This window comes from Mizuhopecten yessoensis, unplaced genomic scaffold (assembly GCF_002113885.1).
Source record: "Mizuhopecten yessoensis strain PY_sf001 unplaced genomic scaffold, ASM211388v2 scaffold25, whole genome shotgun sequence".
Taxonomy (NCBI): Eukaryota; Metazoa; Mollusca; class Bivalvia; order Pectinida; family Pectinidae; genus Mizuhopecten; species Mizuhopecten yessoensis.
Genome location: NW_018403340.1, coordinates 603632 through 628117, shown reverse-complemented (window position 1 = coordinate 628117; position 24486 = coordinate 603632). Strand labels below are relative to the sequence as shown.

Genomic DNA, 24486 nt, shown 5'->3' with positions numbered 1-24486 from the left:
GCCACCATTTTGAAAACCTATTTCAAACTTAAAGTCAAGTTCTGCTGGACCGATTGAACTGAAAGTTGGTAGGAATGATCGCCTCATGGTCCTGACAAAGTGTTGTTATTTTTTGGGTCGATCAGAAATCCAATATGGCCACCACGGCCGCCATTTTGAAAACCTATTTCAAACTTAAAGTCAAGTTCTGCTGGACCGATTGAACTTAAAGTTTGTAGGAATGATCGACTCATGGTCCTGACAAAGTGTTGTTATTTTTCAGGTCAATCATAAATCCAATATGGCCGCCACGGCCACCATTTTGAAAACATATTTCAAACTTAAAGTCAAGTTCTGCTAGGCCGATTGAACTGAAACTTTGTAGGAATGATTGACTCATGGTCCTGACAAAGTGTTGTTATTTTTCAGGTCGATCAGAAATCCAATATGGCCACCACAGCTGCCATTTTGGTAAACTATTTCAAACTTAAAGTAAAGATCTACTTGGCCGATTGAACTGAAACTTTGTAGGAATGATCGAATCATGGTCCTGACAAAGTGTTGTTATTTTTCGGGTCAATCAGAAATACAATTTGGCTGCCATGGCCGCTATTTTGCTACTAAGTTCTAATAGGCCGATCTCACTTAAAATTGGTCTAGGAATGATCAGCTCATGGTCCTGACAAAGTTAAGTTAACATTATACTATTTTTTACTCAAATTGGTACATATTTCAACAACAAAAATAAATACTATAGACTCAGGTGACCGTTAAGGCCCATGGGCCTCTTGTTTTATTAGCTCACCTTGCCCGAAGGTCCGTCCGTCCATCGTCCGGCGTCTGTTTGTCCGGCGTCAACTTTTTACTTAAACAACTTCTTTTCAGTAACCAAAAGGCCTAGGATGATGATATTTGGCCAGTAGCATCCTGGGATAAAGGGCTACCAAGTTTGTTCAAATGAATGACCTTCTCCCATTTCCAAGGTCACAGGGGTCAAATATGTTTAAAACCTTTAAAACAACTTCTTCTCAATAACCAAAAAGCCTTGGATGTTGATATTTGGCCAGTAGCATCCTGGAGTCAAGGGCTACCAGGTTTGTTGAAAAGAATGACCCTCATCTATTTTCAAGGTCACAAGGGTCAAATATGTTAAAATCTTTGAACGACTTCTTCTAAAGAACCAAAAGGCGTAGAGTGATGATATTTGGCCAGTGACATGCTGGGATGAAGAGCTACCAAGTTTGTTAAAACAAATGACCTTCACCCATTTTCAAGGTCACATGGGTCAAATATGTTTAAAACCTTTAAACAACTTCTTCTCAATAACCAAAAGGCCTTGGATGATGATATTTGGCGAGTAACATGCTTGGATGAAGGGCTACCAAGTTTGTTCAAATGAATGACCTTCATCTATTTTCAAGGTCACAGGGGTCAAATATGTTAAATACCTTTCAACAACTTCTTCTCAGTAACTAAAAGGCTAAGGGTGATGATATTTGGCCAGTATCATGCTTGGATGAAGGGCTACCAAGTTTGTTCAAACAAATGACCTTCGCCCATTTTCAAGGTTGCAGGGGTCAAATATGTTTAAAAGCTTTAAACAACTTCTTCTGAACTACCAAGAGGTCTAGGGTTATGATATTTTGCCAGTTAGATGCTGGGATAATGGGCTACCAAATATGTTCAAATGAATGAGCTTCGCTCACATCCAAGGTCAAAGGGGTCAAATATGTTAAAATCTTTGAACGACTTCTTAATAACCAAGAGACTGAGGGTTATAATATTTGGCCTGTAGCATGCTGGGATGAAGCGCGACAAAGTTTGTTAAAATGAATGACCTTGACAATTATTCAAGGTCACAATGGTAAAATATGTTTAAAATCTTTAAACAACATCTTTTCAATAACCAAAAGTCCTAGGATGATGCTGTTTGGCCAGTAGCATGCTAGGATGAAGGACTACCAAGTTTATTCAAACGAATGACCTCAACATATATTAAAGGTCACTGGGGTCAAATATGTTTAAAACCTTTAAACGACCTCTTCTCAATAAGCCATTAACATGCTGGGATTAAGGACTACCAGGTTTTTTCAAATGAATGACCTTTGCCCATATGCAAGGTCACAGTGGTCAAGATATGTTTAAATCTTTAAATGACTTGTTCTGTATAACCAAAAGATCCAGGGTAATGATATTTTGCCAGAAGCATGCTTGGTTGGATGGCTATACGCTCTGGTCAGCCTTATGTCCTTGTTCGACATTCAAGGTCACAGGCGTCATATGTTTAAATTTTGAATAGGTTCTTATGAGTCAAACACTGATATTCTGCCTGTAGCTGTATTTTAGTCCACTTTAAAGATTATTTGTGAGATTAATACCAGGTGAGCGATTCAGGCCCATTGGGCCTCTTGTTTGATTCACTTTGTTTGATAGTTTATAAGGAAATATTACGAACCAGTTAAGGAAATGATAGTTTATAAGGAAATATTACGAACCAGTTAAGGAAACAAAATGTCTTGTCTCTAATTAGCGTAGTGAAGCCATATGTCCCACTTTAATCAGACTTCATTTGGCGGAGTTATGGTCCCTTGAATAAAGAAAAACATCTTTTTTTACCATTTCTGTTCATTTACTCTCGCAAATATTATCTCATTGTCTTCAAAGTTAGTAACAGGGTTCAACGCATTAAGGGCTCGTCCAAGTTTGACAACCACTTGAATCGGACTCCATTTGGCAGAGGTATATGGCCCCTTGGTACACAAAAACGTCATTATCTGCAGTTTGTGCTTAATAACTCTAGCAAATATAAGCCATATTCATTCAAACTTTATAACAATGTTTGTGTTCCTCTGTCTTTCCACCAATCTCGGGCACTCTTTGGTTTTCCTGTGATAATTAGGTCCCCCCAAAAAAGTTCGGTGACATTATTTTTATCCCCCGCTTTCACCGAAACGGGGAATATTAATTTGGGTTTGTCCCTCTGTCTGTCACGATTTGTTTCCGTACAATAACTACAACAAATGTTAACCAATTTTCTTTAAACTTGGTCATAGGGTTAAATGCCTTGTTCGATGAACACTTTCATTAACTCTCTCAAATATTATCTGATTGTCTTCAAACTTATAACTGGGTTCAACGCATTGAGGGCTCGCCAAGTTTGACAACCACTTTAATCCGACTCCATTTTGCAGAGGTGTGGCACCTCGATTAACGAAAAACATCATTATCTGCAGTTTCCACTAAATAACTCTAGCAAATATAAGCCAAATTCTTTGGATTTCGTGTGATATTATTGCTGTAGATATTGTTCAGATGTTTCACATGTTTAAACCTAACCTCAATAATGTTAACCTCCAATATGTCCTGCAAGCGGGGGATATAAATTCTATGAATTTGCTTGTTTTTAGCTCACTTGGCCCTTCATGGCATGGTGCGGCGTCCGTCGGCCGTCCGTCGTCAACATTTTACTTTAAACAACCTCTTCTCAGTAACCAAAAAGCCTAGGGTGATGATATTTGGCCAGAAGCATGCTGGGATGAAGGGCTACCAAGTTTGTTCAAATAAATGACCTTCATCCATTTTCAAGGTCACAGGGGTCAAATATGTTAACCCTTAGGCTGCTACGCACAACAATAGTCGTTTTGAAAAGTCGGGCCGTCAGTGCTACGCACGACTATAGTCGTTTCTCGGTCTGTAGGCTTTGATCGGTAGCCAGGAAGTGTGAAGTTGGGTTGTTGCTATACCAAACCCGAACGCGTATAGTAGAAGGCTTCTGATTGGTTGTTTTGTCATTACTTTCGATATTTCCGGCAGTGTACCCTAGTAATAACCAAAGGTGTGCGAGAGAATTTCAAATCGAAAAAAAATCATAAAAATGGCGGACGTGTAGATTGACACGATGAATATGATATGATGGTGAACATTTATTCTCCATCGTCACCTACGATGATAATAAAGGTTTTAAAAGGTTTTGCATGGTTGATGTGGAAATACTTCGGTGTTACATAATATGTAACTTTCCAGTAAACGGCTTTGTGCTCTACGCAAACAGGAAAATATCGGCGGACCGAGGCGCACATGTCGTCGGCAGGTGAGGCCGAATTGAACATTGACANGGACGAAAATAATCTTAAAATGATCTTCCTCTTGCTTAAATCCGATTAATTAAAAGTTTCACATTTTCTGACCTTTATTACCACCTGTACAGGTAAATACTGAAGCAACTTTAGAATTGAAAACGTTAATATAAACTAGAGACAACAACGAACAATTTTCATATAACCTTTTTTCACATATAACAAATATTTTCCAAGTTATGCACATTTGAAAAATCAAGTAAATTAATCTAAATTTCAATAATTAATTCAGCAGTGGTGTCCGTTTACATAGAAATCAATATAGCAGCCTAAGGGTTAAATTCTTTAAACAACTTCTTCTGAATAACCAAGAGACATAGGGTGATGATCTTTGGCCAGAAACATGCTGGGATGAAGGGCTACCAAGTTTGTTCAAATAAATGACCATCATCCATTTTCAAGGTCACAGGGGTCGAATATGTTAAATTCTTTAAACAACTTCTTCTGAATAACCAAGAGGCATAGGGTGATGATATTTGGCCAGTAACATGCTGAGATGAAGGGCTACCAATTTTGTCAAAATAAATGACCTTGACTTATATTCTAGGTCACAGGGGTCAAATATGTTTAAAACATTTGAACGACTTCTTCTGAATAACCAATAGGCCTAGGGTGCCTAAATTTGGCCAGTAACATGCTGGGATGAAGGGCTACCAAGTTTGTCTAAATAGATGACCTTCATTCATTTTCAAGGTCACAGGGGTCAAATATGTTTAAAACCTTTAAACAACTTCTTCTGAATAACCAAAATGCCAAGGTTGATGATATTTGGCCCGTAGCATGCTGGGATGAAGGGCTACCAAGTTTGTTCAGATGAATGACCTTGACCAACTTTCAAGGTCACAGGTGTCAAATGTCCTAAAATCTTCAAACAACTTCTTCTCAATAACCAAAAGGCCCAGGGTACTGTTATTTGGCATGTAGCAATCAGGGCTACCAAGTTTGTACAAATGAATGACCTTGACCCACTTTCAACCTAATGTCATTGTTTGTCATTCAAGGTCACACTGATATTCTGCCTGTAGCTGTATTTTAGTCCACTTTTAAGATTACAAGTGTGAGATAGATACCAGGTTAGCGATGCAGGCCCATTGGGCCTCTTGTTACTATTCCTATTTTTTCCACTTTCATCCGCCGTCAAGGTTTCCGACATGTTTCTCGAAAACGGTAGGGCAGAATTCAACGAAACTGTACATGAGTGTTTGTGTATGACAGATGGTGAGCAAAAGTATTTTCGTTTTTCGATCCGTCATCTGTATGATCTGACTTGTCATCCGGACGTCGGCCTCTTATTGGTCAAAATTTAGACATTGTCCGATTTTGATGAAAATTGGTTAAATGATATTTTTGTCGGATTTACCATGTTCTACTACTATATTGTATTGCATGAAATGTTCTTGCATATAGCATATAAATATAGCATTCAGGCATCCTGGACTGTCGGTGATAAGCAATGCACAGTACATTAGTTTGCTGCCGATCGACAAGTAAATCTCCAACACTCATCAGCGCCTGCGACTTTGCTCGGGTGATTTCTCCGGCAGGGACTGTCGCCCTCGCAGGGTTTTAGTATCAAATCACCTAAAGCGTACTGTATATGCACGTAAAATGTAATCTCCTTCCGCAGTCTCGAATTCCGTTTCCTCCAAAAACACATGCCTTTTCAGTTTCAAAGGTTTTCGCAATCAGCCTGCAACTTTTTTTAATATTAATGAGGTGTCGTCAGCCAAGTGCCAAGACCTGTGGTATGATTGGCAGCCATTTTTTCGCTAAACCAACCAACACATGCATGTTTCAGCATGCGCTGACCTCAACCTCATTAATATTAAAATAAATGGCAGGCTGACTGCGAATAACATAAAAATTCTGAAATGACTGTGTTTTTGGAGGAAACATAGTTCATGTCTGCAGAAGGAGAATACATTTTACGTGCATATAGGAGATTTGTAAAAGAAAATTGTCCATCTTTCCAACATTCTAGTATTTTCCTTGTAGTATTTTCCGGTTATTAGTTCACCTGGCACGAAGTGTCGTCAGCCAAGTGCCAAGACCTGTGCCAAGTCCATTCGTCCGTCCGTCCGTCCGGCGTCCAGCGTCAATATTTTACTTTAAACGACTTCTTCTTATTAACCGAAAGGCCTAGGGTGTCGATATTTGGCCAGTAGCATGCTGGGGTAAAGGGCTATCAAGTTTGTTCAAATTAATGACCTTCACCCATTTTCAAGGTCACAGGGGTCAAATATGTTAAAAACTTCAAACATCTTCTTCTCGATAACCAAACTTCCCAGGGATATGATATTTGGCCAGTAGCATGCTTGGGTGAAGGGCTACCAAGTTTGTTCAAATGAATGACCTTCAATTATATTCAAGGTCACAGGGGTCAATTGTCTTAAAAAACCCTTTAAACAACTTCTTCTGAATAACCAAAATGCCTAGGGTGATGATATTTGGCCCGTAGAATGCTGAGATGAAGGGCTACAAAGTTTGTTTAAATTAATGACCTTCACCCATATTCAAGGTCACGGGGTCAAATATGTGAAAAACTTTAAAAATCTTCTTCTGAATAACCAAAATGCCCAGGGTGATTATATTTGGCCAGTAACATTCTGAGATGAAGGGCTATCAAGTTTGTTCAAATTAATGACGTTCACCCATATTCAAGGTCACAGGGGTCAAATATGTTAAAAACTTTAAACAACTTCTTCTCAATAACCAAAATGCCCAGGGTAATGATATTTAGCCAGTAGCATGCTGAGATAAAGGGCTCCAAAGTTTGTTCAAATAAATGACCTTCACCCATATTCAAGGTCACAGGGGTAAAATATGTTAAAAACTTTAAACAACTTTTTTTGAATAACCAAAATAAAATGCACAGGGTGATGATATTTGGCCAGTAGAATGCTGAGATTAAGGGCTATCAAGTTTGTTCAAATGAATGACCTTCACTTATATTCAAGGTCACAGGGGTCAAATATGTTAAAAACATTAAACAACTTCTTCTGAATAACCAAAATGCACAGGGTGATGATATTTGGCCAGTACGCGTAGCATGCTGAGATAAAGGGCTATCAAGTTTGTTTGAATGAATGACCTTCACTTTTATTCAAGGTCACAGGGGTCAAATATGTTAAAAACATTTAACAACTTCTTCTGAATAACCAAAATACACAGGGTGATGATATTTGGACAGTAGCATGCTGAGATGAAGGGCTACAAAGTTTGTTTAAATGTATGACCTTGAATCATATTCAAGGTCACAAGGAGCAAATATGTTCAAAATATTTAAACAACTTGTTCTGAATAACCAAAAGGCTCAGGATGTTGATATTTAGTCAGTAGCATGCTGGGTTCAAGGACTACTATGTTTGTTAAAGTGAATGACTTTGACTAATATTCAAGGTCACAGGGGTCAAATTTGTTAAAAATCTTTAAACGACCTCTTCTGAATAACCATGGGTCCTAGGATGTTGATACTTTGCAAGATGCATACTGAGATAAAAGGCTATACAATTTGTTCAACATAATGACTTTGTTCGGCTTTCAAAGTAACAGGGGTGAAATGTTTTAAAATCTTTTAACAGGTTCATTTGAATTACTTTAATCATAAATACTGATATTTTGCCTGTAGCTTTATTTTAGATCACTTTTAAGGTTGCAAGTGTGAGATTTATACCAGGTGAGCGATGCAGGCCCATTGGGCCTCTTGTATATTCATTGGGGGCGTCATTTTTATACGACCGTCAAATTATGGCGTTGTCGTCTGTCCGTCCGGCGTAAACTTTGTTTGTCCGGCAATCTCCTCCTACATTTTTCGACCGATCTCTTTGAAACTTGGTAAACATTATAATCATGATATGAAGTTGTGTCTCCCTTAAAAGAACTTTGATTGACAATTTTTCCATAAGTTATTGCCCTTTGTTCATTTCAGTATTTGAATTTTGTCCGGCAATCTCCTCCTACTTTTTTCAACGGATCCCTTTGAAACTTAGTAAACATTATAATCATGATATGAAGTTGTGTCTCCCTCAAAAGAATTTTGATTCAACAATTTTTCCAAAAGTCATTGCACTTTGTTCATTCATTTCAGTATTTGATTTTTGTCTGGCAATCTCCTACATTTTTCTACCGATCTCTTTGAAACTTGGTATACTTTATAATCATGATATGAAGTTGTGTCTCCCTTAAAAGAATTTTGATTCAACGATTTTTGCAAAAAATATTGCCTTTTGTTCATTTCAGTATTTGATTTTTAGTCTGAAGATTTTCTCCTACCTTTTTTATAGCATATCAGCTAACCACTCTTATAATGATGCAGGTCTTATTTCAATATGATAAAGTATATAACACTATATGGCATTCGACGGGCGTATTTTCTTCCGCCCCGCGGTACTCTTGTAAGTCGCTCTACACCCCTAAAACATGTAAAATTACTCTGAACACATTAGTTTATATTTAAGTCCAAATATATATAGCTGTAACAAATTCTCAGGTCCCTGTGATTTGCTGTGAAGCATCCTTGGGTCCAGAGTTAAAATGGGGAAATATTTGCAATATTTCGATGAATTTTGCCAGGTTGCTTAAATTACCAGATGGGCCTCTTGTTCTAGATGAACAATCTATGACTGGAAATTGTAAGTTATATAATTGTATTTTTCTTCCTATTGCAGAGCCCCCAACGAACAGATTCCAGAGAAGACAATCAGGTATGCCTTAAATTTATCACATAAAATAAAACTTTCTTATTATTTGGTTATCTTAATTAATTCATCGATATCTGTTTCCAACCTTTTTGTCCACAGAAATTTTCACTTGCCTTCCAACCAAATTTACTGGCCCCGGGCCACCAGACGGGGGATATTTAGCGCCCTGAAGTAACATGACATTACAAAGTTATTATTTCATTTCAGTAATAATTGCCATAACTTTAGTATGTAGTATGCATAAACAATACATACACCCATCTTTGTAGCCCAAAAACAAAAGATTCAAATATCCCGACCTCCCTACCATGACATCACCAATATCTCCATGACAGAGCCACAGAGTGATCTCCCATCCTCTTCCTTTTATGGCGCCTGCTGCCTGCTGACGGTCCAAAGCTAGCTCCATATCAAATCTTTGTTTTGTTGGATTGGTTTGAGTGTCAAGTCAATTTATTACGCAGTTTGTGTGCTTTATACCCATCTGCCCTTTTTACTACAATTATTTTTGTGCCCTTTTTCGGTCGTACTCAACTTGTGCTGGTGGTGTGCCATGCGGTCCGCCATTACTGTGTGTAAATTTCCGACCTCTGTTTTTAGGTCAAATCACCCTGCGTCCTTGGTCCCATCATCTGATGGTGGGCTATTCAAATCACCCTGCGTTAGTGGTCCATTGTCCGTCTGTCTGTCGTCCTTCCTTAAACAATTCTTTGATATCCGTATTTCTCAAGAAGTACCAGACGGAACTTCATCAAATTTTATATGTAGGTTCCCCTTGTCCTTAGCTGTGCAGGGCAAATTTTGAGACTGATCGGATAAACAACATGGCCGATAGGCAACCATCTTGGTTTTTGATAGTGAAAGTTTGTTATCGCTATTTCCCGATAAGTACCATAAGGGATCTTTCTCAAATTTTATATGTAGGATCCCCTTGGTCCCTAGTGCTAGCTGTGCAGGGCAACTTTTGAGACTGATCAGATAAACAACATGGCCGACAGGCAGCCATCTTGTATTTTGATAGTGAAAGTTTGTTATCGCTATTTCTCAAGAAGTACCAGAGGGATCTTTCTCAAATTTGATATGTAGGTTCCCCTTGTTCCCTTGTTGTGCAGCAGTGCCTGAAATTGATGGTCGCCTGGTCGCTAATGGTGATTAAAATCTTGCTCAAGCGACCAATAGTTGTCAAATGTGAGGTAGTCACTGGCCCAATAAAAATAGTTTGGGCGACTGTTGAAAAATTAAAGAATAAAAGAAATTATAGTCCCTTCAAAACTAACTGGGGGGCAGTACATTTTTCAGTTGTCATTACTTCGATTTGAATCGAACTGTCCGTGATTTAGAAATACTGATATTTTATTTTGCCAGTAGCTTTATTTTAGATCACTTTTAAGGTTACAAGTGTGAGATTTATACCAGGTGAGCGATGCAGGCCCATTGGGCATCTTGTTGACATTGAAGGTTTGTTAGTACTATTTCTCATGAATAACTTGAGGGATCTTTCTCAAATTTGATATGTAGGTTCCCCTTGATCCCTTGTTAGGTCACCTGAACTTAAGCTCAAGTGACCTATTGCTATCCGTCTTCGTCCGTGGTCATCCGTCGTCCGTTTACATTTTACATTTTCAACTTAAGCTGAAATACTGGCAAAGGGATTTCATTAAGATTTCATGGGAAGGTTCTCCCTGGACAAGTGTTGTCATTTTTCGGGTCGTTCAGAAGTCCAATATGACGGCCACGGCCGCCATTTTGAAAAACTATTTCAAACTTAAAGTCAAGTTCTGCGGGGCTGATTGAACTGAAACCTGGTAGGAATGATCGGCTCATGGTCCTGACAAAGTGTTGTTATTTTTCGGGTCGATCAGAAATCCAATATGGCCACCACGGCCGCCATTTTGAAAAACTATTTCAAACTTTAAAACAAGTTCTAATAGGCCGATTGAACTGAAACCTGGTAGGAATGATCGACTCATGGTCCTGACAAAGTGTTGTTATTTTTCGGGTCGATCAGAACTCCAATATTGCCACCACGGCCGCCATTTTGAAAAACTATTTCAAACTTAAAAACAAGTTCTAATAGGCCGATTTAACTGAAACTCGGTCTAGGAATGATCAGCTCATGGTCCTGACAAACTGTAGAAATTCTTTCTACATTGCGTACTTTGTACTGTCATAGTTTATTACTTTTTTCCCCGTGTTTGTCTGCTTGTAAACTTGGTTTACTTTCGCTTTGGAAAGTATGTCTCCTTGAACGACCTTGACCTACTCCAAATATAATTTCAAAGGTGAAAGTCAAAAACTGTTTTCATTTTTGTGCGATTGTGAAGTGCGCTCAGTACTCTCAGTACTTTGATTTGTATCAAGACATCTTATACACGCTGGTAATACTACATCGATTACTACGCACTCTCAATCTTAAAAGTAGGGACAGTTTACATCTCTACTGCGGTAGGTAAACATCAGCCTTTCTTTGGCATGGCAAACACAACCGATATAGACAAAAACCTATTTCAATTCATTATCCTGACGTACATAGTGGACAGACTTTATTTTACGTACTACCTTCGCAGTCAACTAAGCCCATTGGCTGCCTATATTTATCCATTCTTTCTCCGACGTCATTTCGCACTCCGGGAATCCCCCACTACTCGGTCAGCTATTGTAGACTTGCACAGGTTATTATAAGAAGGCCAAATCAGTCCTTACAGTGAAAAGCCCGTCAAATTGTAAGCCAACAATTTCTAGTTAGGCCCCCGTATCGGAGATACGGGTGCCCTATAGTAATCACTCTGTCTGTCTGTCTGTCCGTCTACAAATTTTGTTCCTGGCCGATTACTTTGGTATTTATTGACCGATGTACATGAAACTTGGTCAAGATGTTCAGTTCACAAAAATACACATTGAGGTAAAAAGTCAAGGTCAAAGGTCAAGGTCATACGGTTCAAAGGTCAAGGTCAATTTTTAAATCTTTTCACTGATGAACATTTTGTGATAACATTATGAAGCAAAGTTGATTAGAATTAAACAAGGAGTCAACTGACCAAAGGTCAAGGTCACCGGGTCAGGGGTCAAGGTCAAATTTTGTAGCTTTTCACTGGTGAACATTTCGCTATGACATTATGGAGCAAAGTTGTTCGGAATTAAACAAAGAGACACATTGAGGAAATAAAGTCGAGGTCAAAGGTCAAGGTCATTAGATTCAAAGGTCAAGGTCAAAATTTACATCTTTTCACTGAGCAACATTTTGTTATGACATGATGAAGCAAAGTTGATTAGAAATAAACAAGGAGTCAACTGACCATAGGTAAAGGTCATTAGGTCAAAGGTCAAGGTTAAATTTCGTATCTTTTCACTGGTGAAAATTTCGCTATGACACTTTGAAGCAATGTAGCTCAGAATTCACCCTTCCATGGCCCGCCCCCACGTAGCAACCAAAGTCACGTGACTACATACTCCGACAACAAATGTAAACAAGCAATAGTAAAATTTTGCCAATGGCGATGGCGGCAGCGACTGTTGCAGGACTCGGGGACATTCCCGATGATTTTTGTATGGGGTACATTCAAGATGCAAACATTTCTGAAAAATGTTTATCCAGGGGGACTATTTATTTTTAAAGAGGGCTATGTCCACAACCTTAATTTAACAAAAAATGATGTCCAAGCGGAGGTGGCAATCGAAGGGAGATGCTACCGAAGCATGAGAAAGGGGGAGAAGCCACACTTGTTAACATTACATGTACAGTAGGCTTAACAAAGAAGTGTGTTAAGGACGCATACTGTTCAGCTGGGTAATTATCCAGTTTGGGTCTGTCGAGTTCCGTTTTTCTTTTCTTTTTTTAATTAAACGGTTGTTCAAAATATCATGCAGTGATGTAGGTTGGTTTCCTTGTTCAGACGTTTTTTTAAATAGCGGTATCCGCGGCTCAATACTTGGCAATTCTCCCTATTTAGGAGGGAGACTCACGAGTTTTACATCTACATAGTAATGACCACCTTCATCTATTTGAAGATCATGTCATGTGATAGTGGGTGCTAGGCCAAGAGAAGAAATTGAGCAAGTTAAACTAGTGAATTTGCTAAAATTTCATCTGAAAGAACAGCTCAAAAGATGCCATTTCCTTAGGGTGTACAGTACATACATACATTTGTTTTAATCTCCCCGATGGACATTTTAAAAAGTTGGCAAGTATGACAAGCTGGTGTTAAACTGTTTATGTGTGTAATCTTACCTATAGCAATATGATCATATATGAACCCCCTATATATATGCGTGTACCCTAAACTACAGACTGTAGTGCAGGCCTAACGTACAATCATGGCAGTCAATGAGTCATTCAAAATGCAAAAATTATATATAACAAAAGGTGGACATTGATAACGTTAACAGTCATCTCCGACATCTGTTGCTGTACTGTGCGATTACATCCAAATAAAAACAAGGGAGTAGGCCCTATACAAAACATTTGTTCCTACATGTACTGTTTACAGTGAAGAAATAAAAAGTCTAAAACATTAGTCATATTAATTATATTTAATTATTCCTTTAATGCATTTATCCAAGTTCTGCAAATGAAGTGAATAGCAGCTTACATAAAGGCATAACATAGACATTTATTCCTCCCTTTTGTCCTCTTTTTAAGGACAAAGCATTAATTCTGTGTTGATAACAAATCATCAGTTCATTATTACCCCATGCCCCATTCCCAAAATTATACAGTATTACCCTTCCTCCATTCTTCAATATCTAAGAGTGACAAGATCTGATGTGCAGCAGGCCTAGTTTACAAGTTTCTTCCATCTGCGACAGGGACTTGCGAACTTACAACGTTTCACGGTATGCCAGAGGTTCGCATCCTGTTTTGCAAATCACTGCTTGAGTGGAGATAGCAAATCTAAAAGCCAGATCTTTAAGACCAAAATTGTGTCGCAGTCTCATCAATGTTAACAACAGTTTATCCTCACACTCCATGTTAATTATGTCTTTCCTGTTATTATGGTGTTGTGGGGCCTGAATAGTGAGAAAGTCAAGTAGGGCCTGGAATGTTGAGAATTTGAATCCTGTATAATATTCAAATAATCCTTGAATCTGTGATTCCTCCTTTAAAATCTCCTGAACAGTCAGTGGTTTGGGTTTGTCATCACTTACAGGATTTCCCAATGTAGCTTCATGTTGTTCATACCACACTCTGTATTCATTGAATAAGACTTCAGACTGATGAACTTGTTGTTGTAGCCTCTTGATTTCAGCTGCTGCTGATAGCAGTTCCAAAGATGTTCCTGAAAAAAAGTTCTATAAATAAATCAAATTCAGCTGATTTTATTTTATTTTCAGTCTCAGAAGAATGACATTGCTTTTAACAATGGCAATGTCATGTCTTGCTGAGAAATGATTTATACCCAACCAGTAAAAGTTAGGTTGCCACCTTGTTACCAAGATTTGGNAGATGAACTTGTTGTTGTAGGCTCTTGATTTCAGCTGCTGCTGATAGCAGTTCCAAAGATGTTCCTGAAAAAAAGTTCTATAATTCAGCTGATTTTATTTTATTATCAGTCTCAGAAGAATGACATTGCTTTTAACAATGGCAATGTCATGTCTTGCTGAGAAATGATTTATTCCCAACCAGTAAAAGTTAGGTTGCCACCTTGTTACCAAGATTTGGTGGAAATGTCAAAGGTTGCAATGTTGGAAAAGGCAACACGGTCCCAAAGTACCAACACCCTATGGAACAGACTCAGAGAGAAAAGACTTACAGCATCTCAGATGTTCAAAGTTGTAAACAGAAAGAAAGGTCCTACTGATGCTATGCTCAGAGATTTGTTTACAATAAAGACATTTTCTTCTGTAGCAACAGATTATGGTATTAGCAGGGGGAAAATTGCCAGAGAAAAATATGTCAATTAAAAGTCTGTCTAAAACATACATGTCCATGATTGTGGGTTAGTGATAAACAATGAATTTCCCCATCTAGCCACCACACCTGATGGTAAAGTATGTGACAAAGGGGAGACTGGTATTGTGGAAATAAAATGTCCCTTTGTAGCAAGGCAGATGAGTATTACTGAAGCTTGCAATGTGATCCAGAATTTTGTACCTAGTTATGAAAACAATGTTGTAAAAATGAACAGAAAACACAACTACTATGTTCAAATACAGGGACAACTGCTTAACTGCTAGTCACAGGTGCTTCATCATCCATAGTGTGACCTTGTTGTGTTCACAACAAAAGAACTGTTTGTTGATAGAATTTATCCTGATATTCCATTTATGACCAAAATATTACTTCAGCTGTCATTTTTCTACAAGTATCATGCTTTACCATACCTCAAAAGATAAGGTATACCATATAGCTTTACCTAAATCACACCAACTGAGCAAACCCAATAATAACTTACACACATACTTTGATATTGCCACAATTTCACATTAGAACTTGAAGCCTTTAAAATATATTGGTTTGCAATTCCTAGTCTCTAAAAATTGTATTAATTGATGATATACATGTATACAGTGAAACCTGTCTAACCTGACATTCACTGGGGCATAACATACTGGTAAGATTACAGAAAAATAGTCTGTCAATAGTCTAAATACATAGGTCATATACTATTATTTTCATAACACATGGGATTACAGCATTATGTGTAAAGTGTCTGAATAATCAGGGGTCGGACGAGACAGGCTTCACTGTATTTTATTCGAGTTAAAACTGGTATTAAATATTTAATGAAAACCAATACAATTGAAATTGTACACAATAATACCATAAATGTTCTAGGACTATATACATATGGAGATTACATGCCAAATGAGTTTGATGTATAGTGCATAGTTCAGTTTCTGGTTTTATAGATAAAATGATATTTTGGTATCTTTCCATTTTCAAAATTTATCTCAGCTTTATACTAAAGCATATTTATACCTTGNCAACATTAAGACATGGAGAATGGGTTGAAAAAACCACCAAAGACTCATTGGTTAGAAACTAGAAAGGGATACATCTTTCAATAAAATCAATCACTTACAGTATAACTACATGCCCTGGATTAATTTATATAAAAAATCTTACTTTAGAATGTCTATTTCAATTTGTATGTATGCATACTTGACATTTTGGGAATAACAATTTGTTTATCAAAATGTTTAAACACCAAGGTATAAAGAAGTTAATTGATTATAGCTTATCTGATTCACTGCAACATATTTCCTGTCAGGACAATACTTTCTACTTGGAAAATCTATAGCACTGATCATAATTACAAATGTACAGATACATAAAATACTATTATGGTAAAAATTGAAATGTTCATATAAGAGCAGATTCCTTAGCAATTTTCTTGGTCAAATTAACTCACCCAACAGAATGCCTGAGTCTCCAATGAAGGCGGCACTTTTTATTTCCCCTCCATTAGCTGGCAAAGGATCGGAGTATTCTTCTGATGGTCCCAACTCACTCATAAAATGCTGAAACAAAACCAGAAGTATATATATGACTTGTAAAATCAGAATGAAAAGGGAGGTGCTTTATAAACATAACAAAATTAGATATATCATGAACAGTATCATGACAAATTAATAGTTTCTTCTTTGGATTGTTACATATTTTTCATGGATTTTTTTTATGTCACTTGCAACCATTATATCAGTAACATAACATAATATTTTAGATAACAACCCTACCGTCTGTGTATTTTTCTTTATCAAGAGTACTGTCAGAACAGTACTGTACTGACTGAGTAATATCGTGCATACATGTATATATGTAACACCAACCTTCTGTGATTTTTCTAAAAGCAACATCGAGATCACATGATTGATTGCTCCCTGTACATGTCGTGTACTCTCGTTAAAGTCTAACGGTAAACAGTAAACAAGTATCTTCTACTTTCATTTTGTTGACATAGGGGCATGTAATACAGCTGTAATGTAAACAACTAATAGGTCAACAAAATGTTGGTTTTATTAAGATTAAAGATAATAATTGATATGTATTTGCTGCTTGCACACCCGCAACACTTTATATGCGTATGAATTAAACCAGCAGAACACAAGACATCAAAATACGAAATGATGATTCCGCTGTGCATGCCCTGTGTTGGACCGACAGCTCTTATGTTTACACAGTGTCATAACAAGTTTTGCTCGAGACATATTAAAAACATATGAATGAAATTGAGGATTATGTGAGTATTAAAATATTGCCTGTTTGGTCAACCATATACTCTGCTTTACTACATTATATTTTCTAATATCGGAATATAAACATACCTTTGAACAAACGAACTTTTGTCGATCTATATCTGTTGCGTTAAGCTGCGAATGGGGTCGTCCACATGCCTTCACCCATCTCAGGCATGTTTCTAGGTTGGTTTTAGGGTTTTGGAAAGGGAATAAATGTCACACCGTTCTCCAATCTTTCTGCATATTGGCTGTCGCAGTTGCAGGTTCCCCAGGAGCACTTCTTCACCATTATTTCACTGCAGTTCGTATTTACCCTCGTGTCAATGTCGGACAAAGTTGTCGGAGGTAATGGCCGACAATCGAACTCGCGCTCTGATTGGCTGAATTTGTATAGCAACCGCGTTGCTAACAATGATGTGGAAGGGTGAATTAAACAAGGAGTCAATTGACCAAAGGTCAAGGTCACTGGGTCAAAAGTGAAGGTTAAATTTTGTATCTTTTCCCTGATGAACATTTTGTTATGACATTATGAAGCACAGAGTCAACTGACCTTAGGTCCAGGTTACGGGGTCCAAAGGGTCCAGGTCAAGTTTTGTATTTAATTTTTCACTGATGAACATTTTGTTATGATATTCAGGAGCAAAGTTGGTCGGAATTAAAGAACAAGTCAAGTGACCAAAGATCAGGATCACTGGGTCAATGGTCAAGGTCATTTGGGTCCAAAGGTCAAAGACAAAGTGGATCTCTGACTTTGACCCTGGCTCTTGATGGAGGAGGTATATAAGGTGAAATAAAACAAATCAAAGCTAACAAATGAGTATTGCACCGGTATTTACATTTCTGTTAGCCCAGCAAATATGGAGGTGGAAGGAAACAAGACTCACATCATAGTACATGTAAAATGTATATTTTGCTTCCTTGCGATTCTTTTTGAAGTCCCAATATCAAACATCAAGCTCAGCTATATGGGCAGATTGCTTCTTGGTGATTATGGGGGATATATTGCCACAAGATGGGGCCCTTACTGACCTGTCAGTGTTCTAGTTTTAATGTATTTTGCTTTATTTTTTCCCTGCTAAAACATAATATTCTAACCCTTAAAAGGCAACAGTCGTTATTTTCGGAGATGATTCCGTTATTCTTACAGGGAGCGAAAAATATCTAGATGAAGTAGAGGTTCCAATGAACATACTCTTTAAAGGTCACAGGGGTCAAATGTCTTAAAATCTTTAAACAACTTCTCATTAACCAAAAGGCCCAGGGTACTGATTTTGGGCATGTGGCATGCTGGGATAAAGCGCTACCAAGTTTGTTTCAGGAATGACATTGACCCACTTTCAAGGTCACTGGGGTCAGATGTCTTTAAATCTTCAAAAGACTTCTACTTAATAACCAAAAGGCCCATGGTTCTGATTTTTGGCCTGTAGCATGCTGGGATGAAGGGCTACCCAGTTTGTACAAATGAATGTCCTTGACCCTCTTGAAAGGTCACAGGGGACAAATGTCTTCAAATCTTTCATCAACTTCTCATTAACCAAAAGGCCCAGGGTACTGATATTGGGCCTGTAGCATGCTGGGATGAAGGGCTACCAAGTTTGATCAAATTAATGACCTTGACCCTCTTTCAAGGTCACAGGGATCAAATGTCTTTAAATCTTCAAACAACTTTTGCTTAATAACCAAAATGCCCAGGGTACTGATATTGGGCCTGTAGCATGCTGGGATGAAGGGCTACCAAGTTTGTACAAATGAATGTCCTTGACCCTCTTGAAAGGTCACAGGGGTCAAATGTCTTCAAATCTTTCATCAACTTCTCATTAACCAAAAGGCCCAGGGTACTGATATTGGGCCTGTAGCATGCTGGGATGAAGGGCTACCAAGTTTGTACAAATGAATGTCCTTGACCCTCTTTAAAGGTCACAGGGGTCAAATGTCTTAAAATCTTTAAACAACTTCTCATTAACCAAAAGGCCCAGGGTACTGATTTTGGGCATGTGGCATGCTGGGATGAAGGGCTACCAAGTTTGTACAAATGAATGTCCTTGACCCTCTTTAAAGGTCACAGGGGTCAAATGTCTTAAAATCTTTAAACAACTTCTCATTAACCAAAAGGCCCAGGGTACTGATTTTGGGCATGTGGCATGCTGGGATGAAGGGCTACCAAGTTTGTACAAATGAATGTCCTTGACCCTCTTTAAAGGTCACAGGGGTCAAATGTCTTAAAATCTTTAAACAACTTCTCATTAACCAAAAGGCCCAGGGTACTGATATTGGGCCTGTAGCATGCTGGGATGAAGGGCTACCAAGTTTGATCAAATTAATGACCTTGACCCTCTTTCAAGGTCACTGGGATCAAATGTCTTTAAATCTTCAAACAACTTCTGCTTAATAACCAAAAGCCCCATGGTTCTGATTTTTGGCCTGTAGCATGCTGGGATGAAGGGCTACCAAGTTTGTACAAATGAAGGACATTGACCCTCTTTAAAGGTCACAGGGGTCAACTGTCTTAAAATCTTTTAACAACTTCTCATTAACCAAAAGGGCCAGGGTACTGATATTGGACATGTGGCATGCTGGGATAAAGCGCTACCAAGTTTGTTTACATGAATGACATTGACCCACTTTCAAGGTCACTGGGGTCAGATGTCTTTAAATCTTCAAAAGACTTCTCCTTAATAACCAAAAGGCCCATGGTTCTGATTTTTGGCCTGTAGCATGCTGGGATGAAGGGCTACCAAGTTTGTTCAAATGAAGGACCTTGACCCACTTTCAAGGTCACTGGGGTCAGATGTCTTAAAATCTTCCAACAACTTCTCAATAACCAAAAGGCCCAGGGTACTGATATTATGCCTGTAGCATGCTGGGATGAAGGGCTACCAAGTTTGATCAAATGAATGACCTTGACCCTCTTTCAAGGTCACAGGGATCAAATGTCTTTAAATCTTCAAACAACTTTTGCTTAATAACCAAAAGGCCCATGGTTCTGATTTTTGGCCTATAGCATGCTGGAATGAAGGGCTACCAAGTTTGTTCAAATGAAGGACATTGACCCACTTTCAAGGTCACTGGGGTCAAATGTCTTAAAATCTTCCAACAACTTCTCAATAACCAAAATGCCCAGGGTACTGATATTGGGCCTGTAGCATGCTGGGATGAAGGGCTACCAAGTTTGTACAAATGAATGTCCTTGACCCTCTTTAAAGGTCACAAGGGTCAAATGTCTTAAAATCTTCCAACAACTTCTCATTAACCAAAAGGCCCAGGGTACTGATATGGGGCCTATGGCATGCTGGGATGAAGGGCTACCAAGTTTGTTCAAATGAATGACCTTGACCCACTTTCAAGTTCAAAAGGGTCAAATGTCTTGAAATCTTTAAACAACTTCTCAATAAGCAAAAGGTCCAGGGTACTGATATTTGGTCTGTTGCATGCTAGGATGAAGGCGTCATATGTTTAAATCTTTTAATAGGTTCTTATGAATCAAACACTGATATTCTGCCTGTAGCTTTATTTTAGTCCACTTTTAAGATTACAAGTGTGAGATAAATACCAGGTGAGGGATGCAGGCCCTTTGGACCTCTTGTTTATTGTGCACACATCGTTCACACACCATGCACACCGCACATCGTGTAACGTTGTGCGATCCCACAACTGTAGTTTCTGTAAGGAAAATGAAGAACAAAGAAGGCAAAATGTCATCTTTTGTAGATTTGATAAAGATCCTTTGATGGTGGGCGCCAAGATCCTTCTAGGATCTCGCTTGTTATAGTTGTCAAAATAGGTGGTAAAATAAGGTAATGTTAAGTAGTTATTACATTGAAACAATTAATAGAATCAGTTGTACATTCCATAGATTACATAAGCAGGAAAAGAAAAGATATTAACCGAAAAGCAACATAAAGCAAGGTGATATTAAGTGAAACCTACTGTAATACAGCAGCCTGGTCACTCATTAGTACTACTGGCTAGTAAATAATAAACTGTTGACTTGACAATAATTCTGGCTGGTCTTGCATTAACACTGTCACTTTCTTTGCAGTGTCTGCTGAGAGGTATGACCCAGAGGCAGACTCAGATGAAGGTGAAGATAAGGTCAGTATATAAATTGTTAAAAACATGAAAGCAGAAGGTAAATATTAATTCTGAGTTGTAAAAAAAGACCAGTTTTGTCACATAACAGTGTGAAATGACCTTTGGTCAAACTGGACTGTGGCTATTTTAAATTTTTGATACCTTTTCTGTCTGTGTTTGTTTATAAAGACTACCTAATTAGCTTGCAAATTGGTATGGATTTATACACTGCTTTTAAAATTGGCAAGAAATCATGCACACAAGTGCAGTCCAAACATTCATTAGGCTATTTGTCAAGCATCAACTGTTCCAAAAAAGGTATTTGTCAAGCATCAACTGTTCCAAAAAAGTCGAGGAAGCTATTTCAAGCATTGTCAATAATTGTCTTTCTTTGAGTCTCTCTTTTTAGCTCACCTGCCTGGAATGGCCAAGTGAGCTTATGCCATGGTGCGCCGTCCGTCGTTCATCAGTCTGTCGGTGGTCCGTCCGGCATCCGGCATCAATATTTTACTTTAAACAACTTCTTCTCAATAAACAAAAGGCCTAGGATGATGATATTTGGCCAGAAGCAAACTGGGATGAAGTGCTACAAAGTCCGTTCAAATGAATGACCTTCACCTATATGCAAGGTCACAGGGGTCAAATATGTTAAAACTTTAAACAACTTCTTCTCAATAACCAAATTACCCAGGGTGATGATATTTAGTCAGTAGCATACTAGGATCAAGGGCTACCAAGTTTGTTTAAATGTATGACCTTGAATCATATTCAAGGTCACAAGGAGCAAATATGTTCAAAATATTTAAACAACTTGTTCTGAATAACCAAAATGCTCAGGATGTTGATATTTAGTCAATAGCATGCTGGGATCAAGGATTACTATGTTTGTTAAAGTGAATGACTTTGACTTATTATTCTAATCGCTTTCCGTCCGTCGTCCGTCGTGCGTAAACTTTTTACATTTTCAACTTCTTCCCAAGACCCAGTGGATGGATTTTTTTCAAACTTGATGAGAATCATCCTTGGTAGATGAGGCTACAAAATTGTAAAATTGGGATTCCTACCCCAACCCCTGGGGCCAGGGCGGGGCCCCAAAAGGAACATTTACCAATATTTTCAAATTCTTATCCTTTGATGACAGGACAAGTATTGTATTTCACTTAGTACCTATGATATAACTCAGGTGACCGCTAAGGCCCTTGGACCTCTTGTTTTCAAGGTCACAGGGGTCAAATTTGTTTAAATCTTTAAACAACCTCTTGTGAATAACCATGGGTCCTAGGGTGTTGATACTTTCCAAGTTGCATCCTGAGATGAAAAGCTATAAAATTTGTTCAACATAATGACTTTGTTTGACTTTCAATCACAGGGGTTACACGTCTTAAAAAAAAATACCAGGTTCTTTTAAATTAATTTTAATCATAAATACTGATATTTTGCCTCTAGCTTTATTATAGATCACTTTAAATGTTACAAAAGTGAGATTTATACCAGGTGAGCGATGCATGCCCATTGGGCCTCTTGTACTGACAATGGGTAAGCCAGTTATTGGCTAATTCAACTCCGCTGTTATATATACAGTACACTTCAGGTGATTTGGTACAGAAACCCCGCACGGGCAACAGTCGTCGCGCAGGTGAAGGGGATTAAAGCCCCACCGAGAAATCACCTGAGCAAAGTCGCGGGGGGCTGCCCACCATGCGCGGATGAGCGTTGGGGATTAACTTGTCGATCAGCAGCTAACTAATGTACTGTACATTGAATAGCACTGACAGTCCAGAATGCCCGAATGCTATATTTATATGCTGTATGCACGACTATTTCATGCAATACAATATAGTAGTAGAACGTGGTACGTCCGAAAAATATCATTTACGTTCACGTCAGGTATCAGGTGGAAATCGGTCTGAATAAAACAATTATGTAAGTTAACAATAACTAACGTCTCTGAGTAACATGAGGCTATCTTTCAGTTGTTTAAGCAGCACATGGTGTTTTGGATGGTCAGCTATTTGCACCAACCATTCTTGCTATATTTCGTATTCGAAGTCAGAAGGTTGCATAAATTCACGAAAGAAAATCAGCTGCTTTCGACGACCTAGTTACATGTACAGGTGGCGCTGTTTATGTACATTACGTAATGCGATAAGTGACACAGGTATCAATATCGGGTGAGGCAAATTTAATACTGCACCGCTAATACAGATAGCGATTGCCACAGTAAATTTTTTATCAGGGGTGATAATTTCAACACAGCTTATTGACATAATAAGTGACACAAGAAACATTATCCTAAAACAAAGACAAGGAATCATAACATGTTTACCTAAAGGAGAAAAACCTAGACAATTTTTAAAGAACTGGAGACCAATATCCCTTTTAAATGTAACTTATAAAATTGCATCAGGCTGTATAGCAAGTAGAATAAAAGCAGTGTTAGGTAAATTAATTGATCCAGATCAGACAGGTTTTATTTCTGGGCGATATGTGGGAGAAAACACAAGGTTGATATACAATATTATGGATTACGCAGAGAGAAATGATATACCAGGGATGGTATTGATTATTGATTTTGAGAAAGCTTTCGATTCTGTATCTTGGAAATTCATTGATGAAGTACTAAACTATTTTAAATTTGGGGAAGAGGTTAGAAAATGGATAAAAGTTTTACATAAAAATGCAGTTTCTTCAATAAATCAGGGGGGAAATTTATCAGAATTTTTTGAAATAAGAAAAGGCTGTCGTCAAGGAGACCCTATTGCACCATATATATTTATAATGTGTGCAGAGATATTAGCGATAAGAATTAGAAACAATAAAAAAGTAAGGGGTATCAATATAAATGACTGTCCTATTTTAGTATCACAGTATGCTGATGATACCTCGTTGATTTTAGATGGTACAAACATTTCCCTAAAAGAAGCAGTTGGTGAATTAAATAATTTTGCAAAAATTTCTGGGTTGAAAATAAATAAATCAAAATCTCAGGTAATATGGATAGGAAGTAAAAAGCATAGTGAGGAAGTTCTTTATCCAGAATGGAAATTACAGTGGGGAAATAAAACTTTTAATCTTTTGGGGATAGAATTTCATGTAGACTTGCATAAAATTACTAGGCTGAATTATGATAAAAAGTTAGTAAAAATAAAGGCACTTATAAATACATGGAATAGGAGAATAATTACACCAATTGGTAGAATTTTTATCATCAAATCAATACTCATCTCACAACTCAATCACTTATTTATTGCATTACCAAACCCAAATGAATGTTTTATTAAAAAATTAAACACCGAACTATTTAACTTCTTATGGAAAAGCAAAGTTGACAAAACCAAAAGAGACATTGTTATAAGAGACTATATTGATGGTGGATTGAAAATGATGCATGTGATGTCTTTTATAGAATCCTTAAAATTAAC

The 24486-nt window shown here is 37.8% G+C and overlaps 1 protein-coding gene across 4 annotated transcripts in view; it reads left to right on the top strand.

The window, feature by feature from the left end:
- Positions 1–24486, top strand: part of LOC110452570 (cAMP-dependent protein kinase type II regulatory subunit-like) — a 215194-nt gene that overhangs the window by 43400 nt on the left and 147308 nt on the right. For all 4 annotated transcript variants that reach the window (XM_021503932.1, XM_021503144.1, XM_021502335.1 and 1 more), the window contains exons 2-3: positions 8783–8818; positions 21033–21085. In XM_021503932.1, coding sequence (XP_021359607.1) covers positions 8783–8818; positions 21033–21085 — 89 coding nt within the window. The remainder of the gene's footprint in view (positions 1–8782; positions 8819–21032; positions 21086–24486) is intronic.